Raw genomic sequence first — 21,518 nt, 5'->3', positions numbered from 1 at the left:
TCATCTGCTCAAATAAGCATGAAATAGGCTTATAGAGGGCTTTTTCCCCAAAGGTCAGCAAAATATTACTAACTTGCTTAAGCCAAAGAAATAATCAAAAATGACATCATCAGAAGTCTGACATTATGCAAAACTAGATGATCTGTTTTACTTATTAAAGAAAATGCAATTGGATACTCTGACGTTTTTTATGTCTCCAAAGATAGTAAGATCAAAATAGTGTATTAAAAGAGCTGTAAAAGTGATTTGAGATTGGGTATCTGGTAACATGTAATGTTAACTTGTGTATTCATAGTTTATTTGCAGTCATATGTTCCATCACTGGGTCTAGTTTTCTAAAAACGCATGTTGTGGAGAAATTTGAATCTTAAGAGAGTACGAAATATCCTAGTACATGACCACAGAGGAAGTTATGCTGATTCCAATAAGGGCAGGCCATCAGGGTATGAATATTACAAGTGAGAGGAAGTGGAGTGATGACTTGCATACCATTTCAATTACAGAAAAAGAGCAAGTGGGTTAGTCTATCTACAAGCACGATCCTTTTAGGAAATTCCACTAAAAGAAAACAGGTCTTCCTGAAATGAGTGGGAAGGCGTCACACTCCAGGCATTGTAATTAGGTCTGTTTGTGTTCCCCAGGCCTTGGGATCCATGTGGTTTCACGTATTAAACCCGACTCTGGCTGCCCTTTCACCCTGACTCAGACATAATCACTCACAGAGTGAGTCAGGCCAAGCTTCCTCAGTGTGCTCCACCCAACAGAAGTGGGATAAAGGGTACCCAGATAATTAGCATTTATTAAGTGCTTACTACACACCAAGAACTTGCTCAGTGCTTTTTATACATTATTATGTGGTCATTTTTCCACAATAACTATAGGAGACAGGTAGTACCTCTGTTCATTTCATTACTGTAAGGGCCAAAGTAAAGTGAAACCATGCCTCATTCTAAAGAGAGTCTTTTTTCCAAATCACGTATCATCCCACTACTACTCCAAGACATAAACAATACTGGAAAACAGTTTCCCTCAAATAAGAAAAATAAATTGGGCTAGTAATCCAACTGCTCTAATGAATTGTTAATATGGGTAATAACTAGGTAGTAGTATTTTCATACTAAATGCTAAGATATCATTATGATAACAGCAGCATAAATTTATCTGTTTCCTTACTATAAATATACACAGAACAATTTTACTTTATTTCCACATTCAGCTGAAGTTGGAATTGAAATTTGAAACCATATAATACTGAGAGAATTTATGTAGTATAAGAAAAGCTACTGGATTTTGGCACATCATGCCAAACCCCAGCAGTATATTTTCTGAAATAAAAAATTGTTATAACATTTAGAAACCCTAAATTAGGGTTTATCGTAACTAATGAAGATGTTTTAAGAATGTTATTACATGTTAAAATGTAAAATACACAACAGATTCCATTGTCCGAAGTTTCTTAATCTGAAAGTGTTATTCACGCCTAAATTTTCCTGTTAAAATTGAATTTAAACGTTTATTGGCATCATTATATAAATTTTCTAGTTATGAAAGTAGTGAAACTCCATTTTAATAAATCAAGATATTTCAAGTTCCAATTTTAGACAACTGTTGTTTGTTTTTCCTTACCAGAAACAAAAATTAAAAGTCATCTAAAATAGGTGAACTGATTCTTCCAAAAGAGTTGAATTGATTTGAGAAAAATAAAGTCCTATGCTGAAATTAATTTTAATAACCCTGAAGACCCTTGAAAAAAATACTTTGCAAAGCAATGTATTAATTCTGGAACACATATGATTGTGTACTCTATGCTGATGCCTCAAAACTCATTTATTTTATGCATGAATGTGTAAACATTACGTTTTCAATTTTATTGTGTAATGGCATTTAATGTCCAAGACTTGTGATTCAGAGTCCCTTGGTTCTATCTCAAACATGTCTGCATCCTCCATCTTGCAGCAGTTCTGTTTTTTGCACCCTGTCAGATGTAACCTTTGTGCTAATTTGGAAAAATCAGTTCTCACGTTTAGTGCTGAGAGACTGATAACTGAATTCTCAAATGAACTACACATTTTCAGAGATGAAGTACAGAGCTGTGGACAATGACTGTGTTTTCCCACAGTGAATTCTTCAGACTCAGCTGTCAACATGTGAGTGTGCAGCATAAAAGCAGCTTTAACTTGATGGCTTTTTTTTTTCTCCGAGGCCATAAAAATGAAATGGATACTATACTCTCCTTTATGTTATTCCATCTTCTAATGAGATTTTGTTTCTCATGGACAGAGAAAGCCTGTATGCCCTTTAGGGTACTTAGTAGATCAAAGTCTTCTTTCTAAATAGAAAAACAAACATTCTCCCTCCCACACAAATATTTCAGTTTGTGAACAAACCAGATAGCAAAGTTAAGAGGGTTTTTTTTTTTTTCCTACTAATTTTGCCTGTGCACACATCCTAGGACTAATAATTTATACTGGATATTCTAGAATATTCCTCTGGGTTTTTGGAGTTCTGCACATGTTCTTCTCTTCATCTCAGCACCTTTTCTTTTCCCCGGTGAGACATCAAATTTCTCACATGGTCACCCAGGTACCATGAAACTCTGTCTACCCCCGGTGACAGAGGAACATTTGACTACATGTCTAATCCCCTTTGATTACCACAGTGTTTGTATGCAACCATCAATTATGTTAGGCATCATTAGGATTTAAAACATTAAAGAAGTGATGTCAAATTTAGAGAAATCTTGGGAGGTCAAGAAATAGGGGAAGCTAAGAGAAGAGACTTTAAAAGAATGGGCTAGTTAATGATAAATACTGCAGGAGACATTGTCAAAGTAGAGATTAATAAAAAGTAATAGAAAATCATTAGTGTCCTTTGGAGGAATAATTTCAAGGAAGTAATTATTGGATGAATGTCAGGTTTAAAGTAAAGGTAGTAAAACACTGAGGAAACAAGTCCTAACCAAGCTATGAACTTAGATATATTGGGACTTTGTGGCATAGCATGACAGAACAGTTTTGCATGGGATAAATAAGATTTTAGCTTGGGGGAAGAAATTAGTACTGAAAAAGAGATAAAGATAACAAATGAAATGTAAATTGACTAAATTAATCAAAGAACATCGATGCCATTAAGAGCCAAGGCTGAAGGGTCAAACAAAGAGGAAGGGAGCATGCCCTTCTCACTACGACATGGAAAATTATAGGACAGTCAGAAATGCTGTTACAGGAGGGAAGAGATGCTGATTGAGGTAATTTGAGGTATGTTTTGTGTTTTGAGTAGTCACTTTGAAGTATAAGATGGATCAGAACAAAGGTTGTCCCGCAACTCATGGTCTCTTAGAATTTCAATGAGATCTAGAGATAGACCTGTGATTTTTCTCTAACAACTAATGAAAGACAGAAGGGATGAACTATATTTTGGGGTTCCTGGAATAAGGCAGGAACAACAAGTGTGGCAGAAGTTCATAGAATGAGATATTCAAGCGTCTTACTGAGAACATGACTATAAACCATAAGTGTCTTTCTTTTTAATGAATTATGTATAACCAGGAAAAATTTCATGCTTCATTCTTATTAATGAGTTATGTACAAGCAGAATAAATTTCATGGAGGGATAATTGGAGATTGGGTGGCTTTGTTTTTTAAGATTGGAGGTAGGCATAAATATAGATCATTAAGTAACAATAAAAAGAACCATGATTAATATATTAGGAACCTTTATAAAAATTTTTGGTAAATGTGTAAACGACTAACCAAAAAAAAAAAAAAAAAAAATGAACTCTAGATAGGAGGTTATGAAAAGATTGCTTAGTTAAAATTTTGAATAAGAGTAGTATTTATTTATTTTGGGTATATACAGCTTGTATATTTTCTACCATGCCAAAATTATTTTCTATACTAAAAAGAAAATAGTGAGTAATAGTAATAAATAATAAAAAGCATCTACTTGATAGAGTAGTTAAGCCGGTGCCTGAAGTTCAGAAAACTGGGTTTCTGTTCTAAACATTCTTCTACTGGATTAGATAAAATATTGACCTTAAAATCCTAACCTATAAAATGGGAGAGGGGTTTTAGGATGATTAAGATTAAATGTGAATCGTATGAAATCATGATTTAAAATACCTTTGAAATTTGGAAAAGACTATTAATATGTTATTCACACTGCAGTAACATTCAATTTTTGACATTCACTGGTATATAAGATGATGTTTTCAAGGAAATAATAAGAGATGTAAAGGAAAAAAAAATATTACCCTGTAAGATTTGTTGTGGTGTCCTCATAAGACAGAATTGGTAAGTCATCTTATCTTTTTCCATTGCCTCCCTTCCGTAGCTCCGGTCCAGATCTTTCTTTCCATAGCTAACTACTGAGAAACTTCAAATTTGGCACTAAATGAATCTTTTCCTGAATATTTAATCTCTCTTTTCTTTCTTTGCCGAACTTTCTCACACCCAACATCATGAAGTCACCACCATTAGCTTAACTGCACACTAAATTTCAAATCATATTGCATGTACTGTAAAAGAGTTCTCCAGTAACTTAATACAGTTACATATGTTATATGTCTATTTTCTTTCATAAACCACCTACCATTAAGCCACCTGGAATCATGCTGCTCTGTCCTGATTGGGTGGTGGTGCCCAAGAGTTCGGAAGATAGCAAAGTCTCGCCCCATAAAATCAGCTGCAGTTCCAGAGTATAATTCTCCATCTGTGTTGTGACAAAACCACATACACATTCTTTAATTCAGTTAAGGCAAAAACAAAGCAAAACAAACAAAATGCAAGTTTCATGTTATGAGCATGCTAAGAAGAAAACTGAAGTGCTCTCTGCATCATTATGCAGAGTTACTTATTTTTTAATCCTATGTCCTTATTGAAGGAAGTATTTTATCAAATACTTATTCACTGATTTAGTGTATGACTACTTATCTAGTACAAACTTAGAAAATCTGAGTAAAGTCCGATTCAGTGAATCTTGCTAAAACATAAAATTATATTCTTTTCTACTATGACCACTAGCAAACTCACAAAATGCAAACTACATTTATTATATCATTTGCTGTTATATGTGTAAAGTTACCATGGTTCTAATATCCTTATAATGTAGAGTGAGGTATCATTATAAAATTTTATTCATAGCTTTTTTCTAATGGCAATTAAATCTTTTATACACTTCCTTCTCAGTCGGATCTGAATTAATGAGATTTTGCTACGATTTAGAAATGCTGATTTTTTTTTGCCAGAATTTTTTTCTTGCTTTTTATTTTTTAATATATCTAGTGGGAGAAGTGTTTTTATTTGTTATAAGCTATCAACCAGTCCAAAAATAAGTCAACCACATGACCTCATATACAGCAGAAATGTGTTTTAAGAGGAAGGAATTTTGACAAACCCAGATCATAATCACTCCAATGCAAGATTCCATCACTTTTTGACTCATTACTACTTAAACTGAATTAACTCTAGGTCAGAGTTTAATAATGGAGGAATCATAACCAGACGGTAAAGAATAGAAGGGAAAAGACAAGAGTGGGGGTAAAAGAGAAGTTAATATTTACTGAATTTCACTCCGTGTTTGTCAGGCAGTTGGCACTGGCTTGACACATTCAAGTTATCTCATTTAGTTCTGTTAACAATCCCATAATGTAAATAATGTTATCCCTATTTTACAGTTCAAGAAACTCAAGGTTGCTCGGCTAATGGCAAGTCAAGGTGAAGGTTCAAACCCAGGCTTGTTTAATCCCAAGCCTTTTACACTTAATCATACCACCTTTCAATAAACTAAATTTTGTAAAAATCACTCTTTCTTACTTGGAAACAGAAAGGGCCTTGTATTATCTCTTCCAGAAAACATGTAATTGCCTTTCTACATACAGTGAATTATTTGAAAACAAAACAACAAAAGTTAAACATTTTCCTTCAAATAATCCATGACAATTACAGTATATTTTAATATTATCTTGTTGATCAAATAGGTTAATATTTATTTATTGATTTGGAAAATATGCAGATAATAAAGAGGGCAAAGATAAATTATAACTTAAGCATTTGTGTAACATTACCATATGTTCACCTACCTAATTCTTACTTGCAAATAAGGGCTTTGCAATGTAAAATTGATATTCATAGTGGCCCAAACCAAAGCAATTCCTTTGGTAGAATCTTTGTCTCACTTATATGTCTGAGCAGACTTGATTTTGGAGACCCTCCAGAACAGTGGAGAATAGCTACACAGAGAAAATCACTGAGCAACATAAACATGTTATTACTCTAAACATCCATAGATATGAATCTTATCTTGAAAACTGAGTTTAAAAATGCGATCTTTCATTTTGGATTGTTGTGACTGAAGATAAATAAAAGTGATGGTTAGATAATTTATTGAGTATAAATTATTAGTAGGTGAATTGTTCTCTCGTGTCATCCTAAATTGTCACAGCATGGTGTCTTTGGGATTCAAAAGCACTTTATACTGTCTTCACTTACTTAACTATCAAGTGGAAATCTGACTTGTTCTCACTAAAATATGCCTTTATTTTCAGAAACAGACCTTTTCTGAAAATGCACAAATGTTATGATAATCTATGTATAAATTTCAAAGCCACTTTGAAATACATAAATGCCTGTTGTCTCCTTAATATTAACCAATATTCAAGCACCGCAACATTTTTATTAAGGGTAATATCTAATCTTTTCCCAAAATATTAGCAAATAGATGATGTATTTTTAAACATCAGGTGAATAATTTGTTATTGGTCTGAGTGAATAAGAGGGTCTCAGTTAAAAGTGTGTTGTCAAATCATCATAAAACGGTCATGCAAATTTCAAACATTTTCATGATGGAACACCTGTGAGAAGATAGCTTGTGTCTTCTTTTCTTAAAAAAAATTTAAAAAAAATAAATTATTGGTTGAACCTCTTTGCCTCTAAACCACAGTTAAAAAACTAAAAATAGAATAATTAAAAAAATGAAAACTGAACAATTTAATATCAGAATTTAGTCAGACCATGCCAACAGGAGGTTTAATAGGAAATATTAGAGTAAATAATGTAATTAATCAATCAGTCTTGTCATTTAGCTTGCTTTAGGGTAAGAAAATCCATAATTATGATGTTTATTATATTTAAAGTCTATTCAAGAAGCAGTTGAAATAGTAAAATCAACAACTAAAAGCTGTTACTTGGATAGAAAATGTGTTTATCTCTCTCTTGCATTTGGTTGTTTTATAACTTTTTTTAATCCACCCTCATATTAGAAAGACAAAAATCAATGCAAATCAATGTAAAGGCAGAAATAATATTTTCTTTCTCTTTTCACAAAAGTTGAGAAGGTACTTCAGAGAAAGTAGAAGAGGTATGCACTAAACGAGCTACTCCATTTAAGACTAAAAGAGAATAAAACAAGTGACTTATAAACCAAAATAAGTATGCAGTTTAGGCACCAGTTCCTCTAGCTATAGCAAATTACCTCCCACATGAATATTATTTTTGGCAAGAGTTAGATGATTTTATTGAACTGGAGGGTACCGGATGATTAAGTGGCCATGAAGGGCACATTCCCATCTTGTCCATGCTTAATGTCAGTGACTGTTTAGTTGCACCAGGCCTTAGATCACATTTCCTGGTGAGAATTCTATGGGGAGTCTTATCAATGATGATTGCTCTAGATAAGATATGACATCTTTGTTGTTTTGTCCAAAAACATAGGCAGTAGTATATTCTATCTTCTCTTATTTCTCATTAAGAAGAAATGTAATATCAAACCAGAGTATATGCCATTTAATAAACTTGGACATTTACATTCTGTGGCTTTCTGAAATAAACTAAAGGTATCTGATGACTATAAGAAATTTACAATACCTCAGTTGACTTATTTTGGAGAATGGATATATTTTTTAAAAATGCCTACTCAGCAAACTTCTTTTGTGGTTTCTAGGTCACTTATGAAGTTATCAAATTATATGTTGATTCTTAAACATAGTGTTAATTTGACAATTTTCTGATCCTAATATATGTCTTATTGAGAATCTGAAATAGTGTATTAATTAAGTGTTATTCTGCAATAATTCAAATGGCATTATGATGAGGTACCTACTTTAGGGCTGTTCACATATACTAAGCCAATTGTGAAAGAAATAAACATTTGTCCAATTTTATTAAATTGATGGCAGAATCATATATCTAGAAATTATTATCTACATTAAAAGGTGGTTGTGAATACTATACCCTACAAGATCTTTAAGCCTTTCGGAAAAAATACCACACGGGCAGTTTAACATTTCAAAAATAATATATTGAACTAAGACAAATTAGTGCTGACAGATGTAAACTATCATCCAGAAACTGTCAAATACAAAAGCTGCTATTTGAGCATATGATCATTCTTTCTTAACTGGAAGCTTTCTTAACTCTCTCATAGGAGAGCATACTTTACTGAGATGAACAAAAACAGTTTTGTGAACTGCATTTCTAGTATGGCTTAGTTGCCTGAGAAGTATGTATTAAAAACAAAAGTTCATATATACTCTAGACTTTCTGTTCAAAACTCAAAATGAAGTAAAAATGTGGCTTAGATCAGTGAATGTATTGGATTACAATTCCTAAGCAGGGTGTGGTGAGGAGAAACAGAAGGTGGAAACAAAACCACATTTCCTGATGAAATTGCAGCATTACTAACACAGGTGAAAAGTGTGACATGGATGTGAGCAAAATATCAAACAAATTTAAACACCAAGCCATTATGTTGTTAACACCTTAAGTAAATTCCACTCACAGAGCAGCAAAGAAATTAGAAACAGAAGGGAAAAAAGAAAGAAAGAAAGAAAGAAAATACCCCCTCTATCTCACACACACACATGCACACACACACACACAGCATGGATGAAATCCATGGATGGAAGAAAAATTTTTCACTATTACATTTATTGAGCACCTTCTCTATATCAATAAATATAATATGTTGGCTTCATTACTCATGTTGTTCTTTTAAAATTAAAATTTTTCAACAGTTTATATGTCTACATAGTATAAAATTGAAAATGTAAAATTTATAAGGTACCAAATCTCCCTCCCAGCCTTTCTACAGGCAACCACTGCTACAAGTTTGCTTATTTTATCTTTGCTTATATTCCAGAATTACACAAGCACCGAAAATGGTAGTATGCTATTATGTTGGTTTTTTTCCTCACAACAAACTAGTGAAAGTAAAACTGCCATGCCATTTCATGTACAAGGAAACTGAGCTCAGAGAGCTTCAAATAATTTTCTCAATTGTATGCAATTAACTTAGAGAGTTCCTTATTTGCTCTAATATCAAGTGAGAGCATTTTGTAATGTCAAATTATGCTCTTTCCTAAGACAAGACAGCATTTTGACTTCAGGATATAACCTTAGCTAAAAGTCTCAGGACTTTGAAATAGGACTCAATAATACCTCTTAGGGATGGAATATTTCTAAATTACTAGTGCTGCATTGCCTGGAAAAGATTTTAATGAAAAAATAAAATTTCTCTCAAGCTGACTATTCTTTCACATCATGAAAATGTGAGACAGTACTTAATTAGTGTTGGAAAATACTGAGATTTATCCTTGTGCTGTGTTCACACCTGGCATTTATTATTAGCAGTTGAGTAATTGCTATCTGTAATAAAAAATTTTTTTGAAAACAAATTCATAAAAAAACATTTGCAGGTGGATGAAATAAGAAAGGGTAAAAAATATAAGGTCATGCACTGTGGCTCACACCTGTAATCTCAACACTTTAGGAGGCCAAGGTGGGTGGATCACCTGAGGTCAGGAGTTCGAGACCAGCCTGATCAACATGGTGAAACCTTGTCTTTCCTAAAAATATAAAAATTAGCCAGGCCTGGTAGCACATGCCTGTAGTCTCAGCTACTCAGGAGGCTGAGGCAGGAGAATTGCTTGAATTTGGGAGGCAGAGGTTGCAGTTAGCTGAGGTCATGGCACTGCACTCCAGCCTGGGCAACAGAACAAGAAAAAAATAAAAAATAAAAAATAAAAATATATATATATATATATATTTAAAGAAATAAAGACTGCAGCAACTTCATCTTGATGAAATTATCACTTTTAAAGGAGATTGCAAAATTAGCTTTACCATGTTGGTTTGAAAAACTTAGGACATGTTCTTGGATTTGGGGACTTAATTCGGTAACTGCATTACTCAAGAGATAATCCAAATTCTCAACAGTCCTCAGCTTAAAAACCCATGCCTTTTTGGAGAGAAGTCGTACTAAACCTTGCTAGTTTTTGTAAACTAAAAATGTTAAGCTGTCATCTCGTTTTAAAGTTTACTACTGTTTGAAACTACTTCTTTCCTAGTGGGATTGATGGTATAAAAAATATTTGCTGCCAAGATCCATCTAACCAGTTTACAGATGGTTTGAGCCCAGGCTAAAATTTTATTTCCCAGTGTTGGGGAAGGAAGCAGCCTGGAACCACCTTGAAATGTCTATCTTATTTGTAAAGTGAAGAAGGTATCCAAAAGCTTTTGGGAAAATAGGTTTTCCCAACGGCCATTTTCTGATATACAAAGTACAACCTGTTTATTTCTGAGACAGCTGTTACCCTTGTATGTAAAAGAGTTTGGGAAGTGCTGTAGAAAATATTTATGTTAAAAATCTCCATTAAACTAGTGAGCATTCTTTTTAGAGCAGTATGAGAGAATATGCCAAGGAAAACCCAACAAGGGGAATTAAATGTACCATAAGAGGAAGAATTTATAGCACAGTTATAAAGAAAGCAAATAACTTCAACACAGAGAGTTACAGCTATTGAATTAAAATGGTGTTTCAGGTATTTTGAAGGATTTTACCAGGTATAATATGGCCTGTTTCTTTTTCTGTATCTTGCTATTCAATGAATTCAGAAGTTAAATTATGTGGTCTTGTCAATAAGCACTACGTGCCTCTGAAAGTTACTAAACTATTTTACCATATTGGATAGGTTAGGTCTGCACTTCCATCTGAAGGTTCTTTTTCTGAAACACCTATTGTTCTTTCTAGCCACATCATCTTCTTGACCTTCTGAACTTCACTCATTCTCTTTGCCTTTTCATAAACCTATATAGCTTTTTCAAGATATTCAAATATAAAACTAGAACTGTGGAGTTTCATTTTCTTTGTGGACTTTGGGTGGTTGCATACCATATGAACTATGTAATACCTGCTTGTCATCATTCTTTCTCAGCAGAATATTAAAATAAATAATCAAGCAAGTCCCTACTGAGAAACATAGCACAAATTAAAGCTGCTTTGGGCACACTTCAGCATACTGCTTTTTAAGGAATATCTATCCTTTTTTCAGTGTACAATTTAAATAAGTATAGGCTGTAAGTTCATACAAAATATGACTCCTACCTTTTGTTTAAAACAACGTTCAAATTTCAGCATGTATTTTTGAGGAAGTCATCCACAAATAATCACTAGGCTATCCGTGAATAGGAAAATTGTAAGTGTGCTAGGTATGCTGCATTCCTTCAGGTCCTAAACTTTTGTTAAAATGCTGCATAAATGCATGAAATGGACTAAAAGTGTCCCCATTTGAAAAGCAACAGAGGAGATAATTCATGCCACAATGGATTTCTTCTTAATAGAATAAGGATCAGTGAACCATGGTGATAAAAGAAAACACTAGAGAATACAGAAAAAAAATATATATCTTCATGGCTAATATGGCAGTCAATATGACTAGAGTTTATTTTTCTGAGTAGAAAAAAAAAGAAGAGTCACATGGAAAACTTTACAAACTTATGACACATCAGATTACCTAAATTTAATTTTTTAATCAAGGTTTATTAGTTAAAATTTAATTAGAAATTTTAGATTTGAAAAGTTTCATTATTATTTTGTTTTGCTATTAAATAATTCTTTTGCATATTTTACAGAAAAGGGAAACCAAAAAGTACATAATTTCTACACAGTTATGTAGGAAAATACATTCAAGAATAGAATCATCACCCAGAATTTTTTTATGTTTTAGGTTGTTGGTATGCTCAAAATTTACAAAATAAAAAAGAAAGAAAAAAATGATAAAAGAAAGAGAAAACAAAAATTTTAAAAATTACTTCATGATTTGCCACTTTTTGTTTGTGTATTTAGTTAACTCCAGTCCAGAGGTAGTTAAAAGAGTCTGGAAAAAATTCTTTGTTTTTCAGTACAGACTAAAGTTTTATCTTATTTGTATCTACGTCTATTATTTTGAACTATAAGCATTCCCCACTTATAAGCAATGCTAAATGAAAAGAGGAGAAAACTAGAAAAGAAGGTGGTTACAGAAAAGGGTAGAGGAAGTCACATCAAATATTTTGTTAGATTTTCCAAAAAAGAAGAGCTAGCTAATCTCAATAAAGGTGAATACAGAATGTATCTTCCCTTAGCCAGCATATGTAATATATTAGGATGAGCCAGCATAAGGTAACACAATGGGTTTTTGCCAACTGTACCAAGTGGGGATGAACAGTAATTGAGCCATTTGAAGATCCTATTCCATTTCAATTAAAAGAATCAGACTACTTGGTGCAATAATGAAAATACCATTTAGTGTTTCTTCTTCATTTTCAAACATTTGAATATATCACAACTAATTTCCTTGTAAAATAATTATTATTTCAATAATGGAAAATCTTGGTAGGTAAAAAAGAACATGGAAACTGTTATCTGTAGAAAACTCACTGTTTGATTTTTGACTACGCACCTATTAAAAGAGATGCTGTCAGCAGCTTAGGGTCATATGGACTCTTCCCACGGCCGTTTTCAAAATGTGAGTTCTCCAGCTTAAAAATATTGTCCTGTAGATTTAAAAAAAGAGAGAAAAGGGTTTCCTTTATATATAAAAAGGAGTGTTTTGAACATAACAGTTAATCAGAGATGTCAAGTATTCATGTCCAACACAAGAGTTATTTTTATTTGTTCAAACTTCTGAGATGGCAAAAAAATCAAGTGTATTGAAGGTAGGTAATACTAGCCAAATATCTACTTAGCTTAATGATATTTAGTAGCAATTAGCACATTGCAAGTAATAATGTGTAAATGAACGATAAAGAACAGGATGTGTCATGATAGGAGGAGAGTGATTATTTTATCACACAGGTATGTTAAGATCTATCATAATGGCTTTTGAGGAAAGAATGTTAAACTTAAATAAAATGACTCATTTCCTTCCTTTGTAGAAGAGAAAAATAGCAATTCACTACGCTAGTTGTCTAGAATAAATTACACAATCTTCTCTCTATGTACTTTCCAGAAGACATGCTAAATAGCCATCAAATTTATTTTCCCCACTATGTCCTTTGTACATCTTTGGTGGCTGCATGCTTCTTGTGTATTTTTAAGTTACATCAGTAGCAGGTGAAGTGCCTGAAATGCCTCATTCACTTCTCTAAGAGGGAAATATCCCAGGTTAGGAGAGCAGTGTGCCTGGAGGTGCTGTCACTGGAATAACAAGCACATTATTACCACGGGAAAGCTTGCTCTGTTGGGTCCCTAAGTATTCAGAAACAGGAATAAACTTTTGACTACCTATAAAAAATATACACATATCTCAAGGTAGAATATGTGCAGGAAAGCGTGACATCAAAAATCTTGATAAGGAGATAACTAATTCATGCTTGGGACCCTGTTGTCAGAATGTGTCTACCTACTGCAATCTATTTGTGACAGTGGAGTAAATCTGGGGACATTTCTGAGCATTCTTTTAAGAACCAAGTGCCCTGGGAATTAATTAGATAAGAATATGTATGCTTTTTCCAGTAGCACATTAAGTTGTCCACAGACTGAAATAAAATAGCTTTTTATTTTTTGGCAATTTCTCTACTATTCACATAAATGTATTTTCTACCATCTTGGGATAGTAAATGATGTCCATTTTATGATCAGTAAGGATCGTTTTATTTAACATTTAATATTTCTGATGGAACTAATGGCAGGGTTTCAAATTATTACTCTTAAAACTCATTTGAATTAAGGACGAAAGTTAAAAAAGGAAGAAATTCCAAGTGTTCTGTTTTTATTACTGTGAATGAGAATTACCAATTCTATTCTTCTTTCTTTGCATTTATTCTGTATTTGGCAATTAGCTGTCCCGTACCAATGGTATTTCTTTAGCTTAGTTCTAAAATCTATACTGTGAAATAATTTATGGGCTTTCACAGAATTGTGCTAAGTTACAGTGGAAAACGCAATGAGCCAGGCACCAGACTTATCTCTGGTTTTCTGGTCACTGTTTCATATCTCTGAGCCTCTAGTCCTAAAATGTCAGCACAGATAAGGATATTTAACCTCACAAGTTAATTGGGAGGGTTGCATAATTTATTTGAACCATTTTAAAAGCAGCAAAATTTTAAAAATGCTTTTCATTTCTATTCTATTAATAATGTTACTATTACCAGTATAACAAAATAATATGGAAATTAACACAGGTTGTTGCCGTTATTTTCTACTTTCCTAACATAATATGAAAGAAATATTAAATTAAGACATTTATATAAATCACTAAATTCCAAACTTTTTCACAAATACAAATTTATCGTAGGCATTTAAATATTAAAATTATATGAAACAACATATTCTATTCAAAAATTTAGAAGAATCATTAAAGAAATACCCAGATATATGTGTGTTTTGATTAAAAATTAGGAAATAGTAAAAAGGAAACCTAATAAAAGACCTATACCCTATTGTCACAGTTCAAACAAAATATTAAAGTTTGTATATGTGACTATATATTATAGATTAAAAGAAGCAGCACAACGAAGTGGTAGTGTGGTAGAAATTATTGCTATAAATATTATCTTTTCTTGTACTCGATAAGATATTTTACACTACTGATACAGACAGAGGTGCTATCTTCTCAAAGCATAAAATACTTTATGTCTGGGATCATATGTCCAAGTTAATCAGACAATGCCAAGGTAGATGAGAAGTACTTCCAATTTCATGCAGTATTTGATTTGCAAGGTAAAGGATTAGACCTCATAGGAAGAGAGGTTAAGCATGTCAGTTATGGTTCAAGAGAAGATGAAAAACTATCCTTCGTCATGGTGTCAGGTAATGTGTTCAAAGCTGGCATCCCTTTCCTTTCCTCCTTTTTGTTCGACCCCATAAATAAATACTAAGTTAGTCACCTCTTTTACTGATACATAATATGTTTCCTTTTAATGTAACTCCTACCCAAATTTCTGGGAATCTACCCTGTAAATCTTCCATATTCTTACATGATTCCATAGAGAATCAAAATAAATTGAATTTCCTTTCCAGTCTAGTGAGATGAGGATCTGAAATAAATATAATTTGATTTTTGGATAGGGAGATAAAATGACATTTCTTACACATGTTTGTAGTGTAAAATTCATGCCCATTACATGTAATAATGGACTTTAAGGATGTTGAAATCGGGCAGAACTGGGTGTTATCTCTGGCTATGCCTTTTATTAGCTCTGTGCCTCAGGCAAGTTCCTACACCCTTCTGAAACTCAGACTCCTGTAATAAGCAGATAAGAAAATCCCATAGTTGAAGTGAAGACTTCTTGTAATAATGTCTACAAAATATTTAGTATGTCCTTGAAACAGATTTATTAATTTTCCTTAACCATTGGTTATAGTCATTACAGTAAACTTATTCTGTCCTACTATGATTGAAATATCTTATGTCACAGTGGAAATGTCAGTCTATATTTTTATCAGTCTTAATTATAAGGCATGTTTGAAATATACATAAATATTTTGACCTTTCACAATGCATTGAAAATTCTTCTTTCTTATAGGTAGATGAGAAGGTAATTGAAAACATTTCATGAAAAAAATAATTTAAATTAGTAAAAGTACATTGTTTTTCTAATATGTGACATTCTTTCAAAAGGAATATAACTGCCAATTCATTAAAATATTTTGTTGAGAATCTCTAAAATTTACAACATTATTACATAGAATGCGTGTGAAAATCATCAATTAAAACAGTGTCCTCTTTAATATATCTGACAAATTTAATGTCATTGATATAAAGAGACACTAATATTGCTGTTTCTGTTATCTAATGAGCAAGACCTTAATTTAGATGTGTGAAGGTATTGAATTATCATGAACGAACAGTGTTAATATAATTGCATATTAACACCCTTTGTTATCATATGAAAAATATCACAGAGACCACTATCTGGCTTTACTTGGAAAGACTTTCAAAATCTGATTGCTACCCAGTGGATTTCTGTTTTGGAAGAGTGTAAAATAGATCACATATGCAAGTAATAAGACTGAAAATCCTAAGACCAATGTATACAATTAAACTGTATAGCTTATATGTCTTACTTGGGTTGAAAGAGTTTTCTCTGTAGAAATACATGAATAAAACTTTAGCTACACGAATACTAATTGCTTTAGCAGATGCTATGAGCATATCATATAAGTTTTTGTGCTATATTTTATTACATGATTGCATCAGTTTTCAACGACTGTTTTTAGCTTTCAAGACCACTCTCTCCCCTTTGTCTTTTGGATTTCCTGAATGTTATTAGACTGTGGTGAGGTAAGGCATTAGAGGAAATAATAACTGTGCTAATGTCTAATCCAAAGTCTTATAAATTATAAACCATTGGTGACTTCATGGCAATAAATTTCCTAAATCTCAATCTTGTCCAAGTCATAAATTTAGGCAACAAAGTTGTAATTTTAGCTGTTTTATTTAATGATTAAAACGTAAATGATGTTTGTAAAAGAAAAAGAAAGGAAAGGAAAAGAAAGGAAACCTTTATATATGTGATAGGATAAATATTTTAGGTGGGAAATTGCATAACATTATGTGAAAACTAATAGTTGGACAGTATTGAAAGAATGTATATTATCATTTTTTTTTTCAAATTGCATTTTCTGCCTTTCTGTTTCTCACAAAAGACACTTTGTATGCCAGTTATACTAAATTATTGCATATTCCCCTGGTCATGCCATCCTTTTCTCGTCTCTGCCGGAGACCCCTTCATTCTGCTCTTACTCATCCTCAGCCCCCAACCTGAGGGTGACCTTCTTTTCCTTTGAGATTAAATTCAAAAGTCACTTCCTGGAAGTTTTCAGAGATTCCTGCTGATATAATTGGTTAGCCTTCCTTTGCACATACTTGAATTAACAATAGTATACAGGCAATAGCTATATAGGGTGAAACTACTGGCTTCAGCAAATAAAGAGTGTAATAAGATCTCAGAGGAAATATTGTGACATATTGCACTTTGACCAAAAGAGATCCTTCTGCAGATCAAATTTATCTGTAATTTACTTTTCCTTAAAAGGCAACTTTAGATATACACTGTGCATACTATAGTCACACGTTGCTTGTGGTTATTTAACTTTAATCAAAAGGAAAAATTCTATTCTCCAGCTTCATGAGTCACATTTCAAGATGTCGATAGTCACATGCAGCTAGTGGCTTCTATAATGGATAAAGGCAAATACAGAACATTTCCATTGAACAACACGTGTCCAAATCCTGAAACCTATGCCCTTAACAGCACACAATAGAGAGTCCGCAGTCAGAGGACCTCCAGGAAGAGAAATTTTGACATCAGATCACAATCGTAGTAGAAAAAGTCCATGAGATCTGCAAGGAGGGATCACACTGAAAACATCAGTTTAGTTTTTGGGTTAATTGGTTTTTTAGGTCAGGGGTTATGCTAAGTGGTATTTCATGGTAGTACAGATGAACCAATACTCACTCTATTTTTCCTATATATCATTCTTCATGTACTTGGAGTCACTTTTCCCTAATCTAAGCAGGTACAAATTTTACCTATTATGTAAAGGTTAGTCCATGATGCACAGTACATTAAATGTCCATTTATTTTCCCCAGCAGAGAAAAATGTATTATCTCTGGAACTTGCATAGCAATCTATTCACATCTTTCTTCTGTTATTTTCTTTAAACTTCAAACTTGATATTCGGTGATGCATGTATTCCTTTTTTTAAAATTAGATTTTTTTTTAAAAGGTGAGGGACAAATCTAACTGCATTTCTTTCAAATGTAAATATAGAGCTTTGCACTGAGTTAAAGCTCATAAAAGAATCAATGAATGAGTGAAAAAATTAGTAACTGGATGGAAGAGACTATGGAAAAACTACATACAAAGAGTAGCAAAGACACATCCCAGGAGCTAATAATTTCGCCTTCAGGAGTTAATAATTTAAGGATCTGACACAGATGTGAACACAATTGTGTGGGAGGTGTTAGCCTACAAAATTCAAATATTACCAAGGTTTAAAGCGAGTTTTGGGAAATATGATACTCTTTATCGTCTTGGTAGTACATGTGTTATTATTAATATATTATTGATGCTTACAGACTTCAAATATTAGTCTACTCTTGTTACAAAAGATTAACAAGTAAAACCTATAGTTTAAAGTCCCTTTATCTTTATGCTAATCTTGCTCCTCTTTAATTTTCATTGGGCCTTGTAATTCTTCACCTGATTTTTATATTAAGCTAATCAATAAATGTTACCCCTCTCAAAAGGGTCAACCTCACTGATAGGTAAAATTAGCAAATTATTTATTTGTGGAACATAAACTTATTTCTGATTAATGTAATGTCTCCCCTGTGTATCCCATCATTCCAGTAGTTTTTTTCCTGACAGCTTTTGCTCAGTGGAAATTACTGCTTGCAGCTCTGAGATGTAGGCAAGTGGAGGAGCAAACTGGAGAAACTGCTTGGGTTTGTGAAATGTAATTTTCTGTTTATGGAAATATATAATTGATTTCTGATATTTTCACCATTGTATTTGTTTGTGAGGCTCTATTAATTTATGTAAGTCTTTGAAGCACTAATATAAATATTGATGATTCAGTAGATACATATCGAGTTGTTTCTATGTAAGGTTTATATAGGTATTTGGAATATGGAGGTGGAAGATGTAGTTGTGAATCTCAAGGAGTACACCACAGAGTACAACAAAAATTATGTAACAATAATACATTACATACACTATTACAGAGTATATAAATTATTTCTTAGCTATTTTCATTTGTTAACATTGCCTTAAAACTTCATGTACACATTATTTCACTTAATCTTCATGACAGCCCTACTATTATAATACCTGCTTTGCAGACGAGAAAACTGAGACATTTTGCATATAATAACAAATCAAAAAGCTAATAATGGAGGGAATAAGAACTTGATAACATCTTTTTCCAAAAACATGGTTTTAACCACTATAAAAAATGCAGGATTCACAAACATAATATTATTTACACAAAATAACACACTAAAATAGTAGAAACAATTTTATTTTAGTATATTTAGAATACACTAAAACTATTTTATTTTTGAGTATTCATAACACACTAAAATAGTAGAAACTGGAAACCATAAGAGTTCAATATGAGTAGAGTGAATGTTCTGTTTTAGTATATAAATAATACCTTTATTTGATTGAGTTCTTGAAAAATGTATTTTTTAGAAAGATGTATGTGTGGGTGTGGGTGTGTGTCTGTGTGGACTGGATATGAGTGTAGGAGGCCCGCTGAATCCACAGAGAGAGGGCAGAGGAAAGCAGGGAGACAGATTATTCTATCTAGAGAAAATAGCACCAACAAAATTTCCAAAGAAAATAAATATAATTCATACTTGAAGAATAACATAAAGTTGAGTTTGGACAATGAGGAATATATACATATACTAAAAAGATGAAGCTGGAAAATAAATGTGGGGGCCAAACTTTGGAGAGTTTTCTATGCCAAAATAAGCAATTTAGTCTGTATTCAGAAGGTGCCAGTGACACAGTGATAATTTTAGTTGCAGAACAATAGCATCAAAGAGGTGCAATGCGATGATGAATCTGACAGGGACGATTTAGAGACACACAAGCCTGGTAGCAGGCAAAGAACAATTTGCCATAGCTTGGGAAGGGAAGAATTAGGTCTTTTTGTGCATTATGGCCGTTTATAGGAATTTCAAGTGTTGCATGCTGTAACTTGGTGAAGTCACTTAGCTTGTTTAACTCATGTTTCTCAACATCTGTAGCATCAGAATCCTCTTTGATATTCCAACAAAGCTATGGCTTAAAAAAAGCTATTAAAAAAAAGCTAAAAAAATGAAGCAAATCATACATATGTTTTATCAGCAATCTTAAAAAGTTATGGACTTTATGTAGTCATGGTAAGAAGTTCTAAATTAATTATGCAAAGGTCTTTCCATTTCTAACACGGTGTAATTTTAAGGTCATATCACTCTGAACATCTACACTTATGTCTGCTTTCATTCCTTGTCTCCATCCTTGTAAATAAATACAGAGATTATCCAGATTTTTAAGATATCTTTTCCTTTGCACTGTCTACATGCTATTATATGGAATTCACTTATTTTTATAAATTCAGTTATTGAACCTCAGCCCTCATTCTTCTGCTAATCAAATTGCTTAAACTTGGTTTCCTGACCTGTATGAAATTTCCTTACTTTCCATAGTTATTTCAAAATTGCAAGCTATTAAGAGTCCTTGGATCTTCAAAAGAATATGAAAGCAATTACCAATTATAAGCTTCATAAAATTAGTCTGTCAGAAGTAGTTATTTAACAATATACATTGTGGAAAGATGCAAAGAAATGTAACCCTGATCTCTGTCACCAAGTGCTGAGGAATTTAAAATATAAACTCACACGAATAAAAGAAAGTATAATTTTCTGCCTTGTTTATAATGTATTAACCCTACTTTAGATTTAGCTATGATTTACAGCCATATTCCATTAGAATTTTACCTTTCCCTTCAATAAAGCAAACAATAAATTGCTGCAAATAAGTTGCTATTATAAATTGAAAGAAGAACTTCAGTGAAAGATAAAAGTTTAAGGAAGATGTGTACCTATAAGGAAATTTGGGTCTGAGTATATTAACTTTTTTATATTAATTAATAGTTTTGAGTAGCTTTAGATGTATAATAATTATAATATTTAGTTTTAAATCTAAAATGTAGTTGCTAACTAAAATGTTTTAATCATTAATTATAGTTATTTTGCTTACTCAAATAACAACCACTATTTTTTCAAAAACTCCACACTTTAGGAAAAAAATCTCAGCAACCACAACTACAAAGCAACTATAATTGCTTAATAATTGTTTTGACAAAAATGCATTTTACCTATTAAACAGTAAAATTATTCCATCTATATAAATATAATCCAGTTTAATATTCATGTATAATCTGTATGATTGATCTTTAGTTGTATCTAGGCTAGAATTTCTTTACTGATTAAAACCTCTGTTCCTAGAGTATCTCTACTAGAATCTAAAATAGAAGGAAAGATCATATTTATTATTGAGCTAGACCATATTCCCAGAAAGTTGATCTATTGACTGAATCTAAGTAGGAATGCTTTGTCTCTGCCCTCATTGACTTCAACATTTTTTTTTTTTTGAGATGTAGCTGTTGCCCAGGCTGGAGTGCAATGGCATGATCTTGGTTCACTGCAACCTCCACCTCCCGGGTTCAAGTGATTCTTCTGCCTCAGCCTCCCGAGTAGCTG

General features: G+C 32.5%; 1 protein-coding gene across 2 annotated transcripts in view; it reads right to left on the bottom strand.

Annotated features, from left to right (window-relative positions):
• Positions 1–21,518, bottom strand: part of SEMA3A (sema domain, immunoglobulin domain (Ig), short basic domain, secreted, (semaphorin) 3A) — a 521,740-nt gene that overhangs the window by 76,749 nt on the left and 423,473 nt on the right. For both annotated transcript variants that reach the window (XM_011927683.1, XM_011927682.1), the window contains 2 exons: positions 12,716–12,809; positions 4,591–4,710 (listed from right to left, as the gene is read on the bottom strand). In XM_011927683.1, coding sequence (XP_011783073.1) covers positions 4,591–4,710; positions 12,716–12,809 — 214 coding nt within the window. The remainder of the gene's footprint in view (positions 1–4,590; positions 4,711–12,715; positions 12,810–21,518) is intronic.

The sequence above is a fragment of the Colobus angolensis genome, unplaced genomic scaffold, assembly GCF_000951035.1.
Source record: "Colobus angolensis palliatus isolate OR3802 unplaced genomic scaffold, Cang.pa_1.0 Scaffold74, whole genome shotgun sequence".
In the NCBI taxonomy this organism is placed as follows: Eukaryota; Metazoa; Chordata; class Mammalia; order Primates; family Cercopithecidae; genus Colobus; species Colobus angolensis.
The sequence above is the reverse complement of the archived record's forward strand: the minus strand, read 5'-3'. Positions and strand labels throughout refer to the sequence as shown.